Source organism: Talpa europaea, assembly GCF_964194135.1.
Source record: "Talpa europaea genome assembly, chromosome: 13".
NCBI classification, from domain to species: Eukaryota; Metazoa; Chordata; class Mammalia; order Eulipotyphla; family Talpidae; genus Talpa; species Talpa europaea.
In genome coordinates, this window is record NC_140080.1 from 18811595 (window position 1) to 18817621 (window position 6027).

Genomic DNA, 6027 nt, shown 5'->3' on the forward strand with positions numbered 1-6027 from the left:
TTTTCCTCAGGTTGCTCCCTAGCCTCCGCCTTTTCCCTTGGCCTTTGGACAGAAAGAGGCCGAGAGAGAGGCCAAGCAAGCCTGGCTCAGTCCTCTTTTGGCAAGTGACACTAATTCCCTGACAGCTTTTTCCATTAAGGTGAAATAGTAAATTAGGAATGCCCCAGAGGAGAAATCTGGTGTTGACAGTGGGGGCACTACTGAGATAAATGGAGCTGTGCAACTGTCAAGTTTAGACCGCAGCACAAGGTGCACATGCCCTGGGCCTCCCCGAGCATATGGAACCTGGTGATGTGAAAAGGTTTATGACGCATCGCAGGTGGCCTAAGGCCATGTTCTGATTCAGACCTGATCTCCCCAGCGCCCCACTGCGCGCTAGAAGAGCAGGCCTGGCGTCAGTTTCCACGCTTGTAAAGAGGAGAAGGCATGTTGTCCTGCTTCCTGTTCCTCTCCAAGCACATCAGCACTTCGTTGGTGTCCCTGCGCAGATGGTGCCCAGGCTTTGCGCTCCCGCTGCGCCGCGCCGCAGGACGACCCTTGGAACCCCGGCCCACTGCCCCTCGTCGACTGCTGAGCGCTGCCACTTCCTCTGGGGACCCAATCCAACCGAATTTGGCCTCCTCCCGCGTGCGCCAGAACTTCCATCCAGACTCCGAGGCTGCCATCAACCGCCAGATCAACCTCGAGCTCTACGCATCCTATGTGTATTTGTCCATGGCTTATTATTTCTCCCGAGATGACGTGGCCATGCACAACTTCGCCAACTATTTCCTTCGCCAGTCGCGAGAGGAGACCCAGCACGCAGAAGAACTGATGAGGCTGCAAAACCAGCGGGGAGGGCAGATATGCCTGCAGGACATCAAGAAACCAGCCCAGGACAACTGGGACAGCGGACTGAACGCCATGCAGTGTGCGCTGCTGTTGGAAAAGAATGTGAACCAGTCCTTGCTGGAATTGCACACTCTGGCTTCAGACAAAGGTGACCCCCATTTGTGTGACTTCCTGGAAACCCACTACCTGAATGAGCAGGTGAAGTCTATCAAAGAATTAGGTGACCACGTGCAAAACTTGGTTAAGATGGGGGCCCCTAATTCTAGTCTGGCAGAGTACCTTTTTGACAAACATACCCTTGGAAATGAAAACAATCAGAAGTAAGCCACAGGCAGCCTCCCTACCACCTAGGGGTGCCAGAACCCAGATTCAGCCCTCCTGCTTCTTTGATTTTAAAATGTTCTTCCACTTTCATGTTCTTTGGTTACACTGTTCCTCCAATAAAAAGACATGTAGAGAAAATGTATTTAGCCTCATGCTAACAAGGACTTTTTGTCCAGTATCAAAATAATTCCCCTAGCCTGCAAGGTTACCCAGGATACTATGGTACTAAAGGAAAAAAAGGCTGCAAAAAAGGCTACTGAAAATAAATGCAAACTTTCTCCTGTTAATAAATATTATTCCACACCATGAATCTTCACTAAAAGTCCTTGATTTTCAACTTAATATGTGCCAGTTACTTTCAAGCTCTTAAGCTAAAGGCTAAAGTAGAAAAAATGTGTAAAGTAAATAACTACAACAAGATAAAAACTATATATAGTACTGTAAAAAACCATACATTCAAAGTGTTATGACCACCTTTACCCTTTCCCAAAGTGTGTTCCAAAAAAAAAAAAAAGGGTTTGGAGTTTTTTTTTTTTAAGATTTATTGATTTATTTATGCAAGCACTGGGTACAGTCAGAAGCACCGGACGGTGAGAGAATTCACCAGAGCCAGAGAGGGTAACAGAACAGGCAGACTGATGAAACACACTGCTGAGGGGAGCAGCGAGCACAGCAGGAGAGGTCTGTCGCACCATGTGGGACCCCTCACCAGCAGCCAGGGATCGAACTGGCACTGCAGAGGCTGTGGGCAGCTTTGCAGCCCAGTGCTCAACTGCTGTGCCACAACCAGGAGAGGCCCTGGAGATATTTTTTTCTTTTTTAAAAGAGGAATTTTATGTCAAGTAAGTTTGAGATAAGTGATGTGAGTCACAAGTTATATTTGCCTTTTAAGGGTTCTGGGAATTCCTGCAATTAAAAACAAAGAGAAAACTAAAAAATGTGAAATTTTTAAATTTAGTTATTTTACTTAGTGTTTCCAATCACCCATTCAATTTCAGCTAGTTGTCTGGGTTTTTTGTTTGTTTCATGATGACATAACTAGCCAGGTCTGTCTGATTACAAAACAGACTATATACACTTCAACACTGACCTACATTACCTCCCTTTTAACATATCAAAAAGTGAATACTTTGCAGAAATTGAGGAGAACAAACATTAGAGTGAAAAAAATCAAGAAGGGATTTAAACTGAGGTAGGCTTCCCCTGGACAGATGTATTTTTGGGCTTGGGGGTGCGGGAATGAAATAAGAGGGAGAATATTTAGTTGGCAGGTCTTGGGCTCAACAAAATATTGGTGGTGTTTGGAAAGATGGGCTAGGACCACACTGTGGAGTTGAGGAGGAAGACTTTGGTCTTAATTTAGTGGACAAGGGTGGTGCTTTGAAGGACTCCGAACAGGAAAACGCTAAGACGCTAAGAGTGGAGTAATCATAAGCTGAGTTGTACAGAATAAAAATCCGAAAAAAACTTTAATGTCTGTGTTGGTTTGGGTCCTTTGAGAAATAGATGCTCCAAGGGATTAAGTGCACAAAAATCACTAGAGGAAAAAAGACAGGGCTTTAAGAGATAATGGGAAAGGAGCAGGGAAAACCTTCAGACTTCTTGCAAGTCTCAGGAGGGAAGAAAGAAGGGAAAGTTGGGAATAGATCTCAGGAGAGTTTTTCTAGGCTATCAGGAAGACCTCCAGTTAACATGACACATCAGAGGAATCTCAAGTCTCCAAGAAGTGGGTCTGTCTACTTACATTTCCAGCATTCTGTTATTGACTAAGAGTGACCCATAGGAAGTTGTACCTTGCAACAAACTAAGAGTTGACTAATTTTAGAGCATAATGCCTGGAAGCCCATGGCAAATTGAGCTCCCTGCAGCCCCAGGTCTGAGAAGAACATGCAGAGAACTATAAATTCAGCAAAATGGTTTAAATTAAAATGCCATGCATGAAATGTTCTGCAACTATTCAATATGGTTTTTGTCAAACATGTAATGATATCGGCAGAGATTCACAATGTTTTCTCCTAAAAACAAGCATATTACAAGTCAGGGTCACACTGTATAATTATATAAACAATTATAAGGAAATTACATAACACATAAACACATAAGATATATGGAATTGTATATTCCAACATGTGAAACTGGACATTCTCTTAACAATGAAAGCATGCCTTTTATTTTCTTTGGTAATTTTTCTTTTAAAAATAAATATCTCATCCTGGACACCCATTATTATCATAATAAAAGTACAAATAATAGATGAAGAGAAAGTAATAAGGGTCTGATTAGGGTGAAATCAATGAAAACAGAAAAAGAAGCTCGTGAGAGTTTAGAGGCAGAAACTTTTCAATGACAAATTTAAGGAGAGAGTTACAGAAAATGGGCAGAGGAAAAAAACTGATAGGTCTCAAGCCTGAGTTACTGTAAAATATGGGAGTTGAGAGTAAGCAGGGGTCTCTACAGGAGGAGGTATTGGGGATAAGAGAATGCATAAGATTTCACATTTGATTATGCTGAACAATATCACTTTACATTCCATCCTTACTGTTTTATTGTGTGACAAAAGACTCAGATTTCTTCAGATTATTGCCCCAGTTCTTCTACATGAGTGTTTTCAAACCATTAATATGTCATGAAATTATTTAGTAAGTCACTATCCACCTTCCCTTAATTAAATAGTATTAAAATGAAAGTGAAATAAGTCTCTTGAAATTCTTGGTGTGTGTATGTGTGTGTGTGTGTGTTCATGCCTTTACATGCTGGATAGTGATTTTTTTTAATTCTGTTACTGTTTAAAAAAAAATGTAATAGCCTTCATCACAGATGATAATTTCACACATACTTAGTATTCCTTAAATCTCCCAATCCTCTTCCTACTTCTTACTGTTAGTTGATAATCCTCTTATTTCACTGGGAATTTAGAAGTAATCATAGGAAAAAAATTATATGCTCTTATCATTGCACCAATCACATAATCTGTATTCACAAATGAAGCAAAAGATTTTGGGTGAGACAGCTTGTGGAGGTTATTGAAGTCATCAAGAGTGTGGTTTTGCTTTGGTACATGGTTGAAGTATTTTTATGTTGTTTCCCAAAACCACCTTCCCACAGTGGCCTGAAGCCCAACCCTTCTATTCACCCAAGGACACAAGGACATCACACTTATAACTAGCCTCACTCACATCGTCAAGTTTGCCCTTTTTATTTGTTGGTTCCCATGAGAAGCAATAAATGGTGTTATTTTTTCACACTAAAAAAAGTCACATTTGGACTTTTATCCCCTCCAGCAAATACAAAGCCACCACTTGGTACTGTTTTCTTTTACAGCAAAATTTCTTAAGAGTTCTACTCCCTAGCCCCAGTTCATTTTGTTTTATGTCAAGGTCATTAGAAATGTCCATGTTGGTAAATCCAACAGGCATTTCTCAGTCTTCTTACTCAACCAGTGAGCAAGACTTCCTATGTCTCTCTTGAAGCACTTGTTAAAGTTTTATATCTCTGTCTCTTCCCTCCCCCAATTATCTGAACTTTAAGCATAAGCATGTTTTAGAATTTGGTCATCACTTCTGAAGCTCTTCCCTTCTTTATCTGTATTTATTACCTAGTTATCTAGCTCTATGACTTTTATTTAAATATGCATTGAGAATGTGTTGATATAGTTTACTTGACCTCATTTCTCAACTCCAGACTTGCACATCTAAATATTTAATTGATGTTTATCCTTGGATGTCTAATAGACATTTCATATTTAACATGTTCAAAACCACACTCTTGATGACTTCAATAACCCCCACAAGCTGTTTCACCCAAAATCTTTTACTGTGTAATAACTGGAAGCTCTATTCTACTATTTTCTGAGGTTCACTCATTCTTGACTACTCTTTCATACTTTATGCCAGTTCTTCAGAAAATCCTTTCAGTTGTTCCTTCAAAATAAATGCTGAAATTTACCTCTTCTTACAATTTTCATCATTGCCACTTTGTACAGGTATCATCTTCACCTTCATAAGTACATTTTATATTACACTCTTGACAGGACTAACAGCTTGCACTGGGTCACATTTCCACAAAGTGGCCAAAGTGTTTCATTTTAAGCGGAACTTTCTTCTTTGTTCAAAACCCTTCAATGGCTTCTCTCACTTGGAATAAAAGTCAAAGTACTTATCATAGCCTCTGAAGTCCTATGTGATGTAAGCACCCGGTAACTCTGTGCCTATTATCTGTGTGTGACAGTGCATATAAAATTAGGACAAAGAGGTATTTCACCACCATCCCCCACATCAGATATATCTACCTCCATATTACATAGTGAAAGATGGAACATCTGTTTTGTTCACTACTCCAGTTGCATTTGCTTCCTTGTACCTGTTTACTCTGTTAGGAAACTTTCCCCCCAGCATGAATATGGTTTACATTCTCACTTTCTTCAGTGTCTCACTTCCTTCAGATTTCTGTCAAGTGGCATCTTATAGACTTTACTGATGATCCAAACTAAATTAGTCTCCATGATTCCCATCTCTATCCTCTTACAGGATTTGTTTAGCTCCACAGAATTTGACACATCCTGACACAATTTTTATTTGCTTATGCTCTCTCTCACTAGCATGAAATTTCTGTGAGGGTCTGTGTTTTTTCCACAACTATCTCCACAGTTCCAAAGAAGTATTTATTTTTTCAGTGCATTCTCAATGAAAGTAATGTATGTGAGTGAGTGAGTGAGTGAGTGAGTGAGTGAGTGAGTGAGTGAGTGAGTGAGTGATATCCAGAAGCAAGCTGGAAGAGCTGATTGGTCAGAATCTTTCAAAAAGTTAGATTCAGAGAAGTGAATCTGGAAGTTGCCTGTGCAGAAATGATAAGTAAGCCTGGGGAAAGACTTAA

General features: G+C 40.4%; 1 protein-coding gene across 1 annotated transcript; it reads left to right on the plus strand.

The window, feature by feature from the left end:
* Nucleotides 1-426: 426 nt before the first annotated feature.
* FTMT (ferritin mitochondrial) lies at nucleotides 427-1155 on the plus strand (the record flags this gene model as incomplete). The annotated part of the gene is made up of 1 exon (XM_084252004.1): nucleotides 427-1155. The coding sequence occupies one exon, from the start codon at nucleotides 427-429 to the stop codon at nucleotides 1153-1155; it is 729 nt and encodes a 242-aa protein (XP_084108130.1).
* Between the last annotated feature and the right edge of the window lie 4872 nt (nucleotides 1156-6027).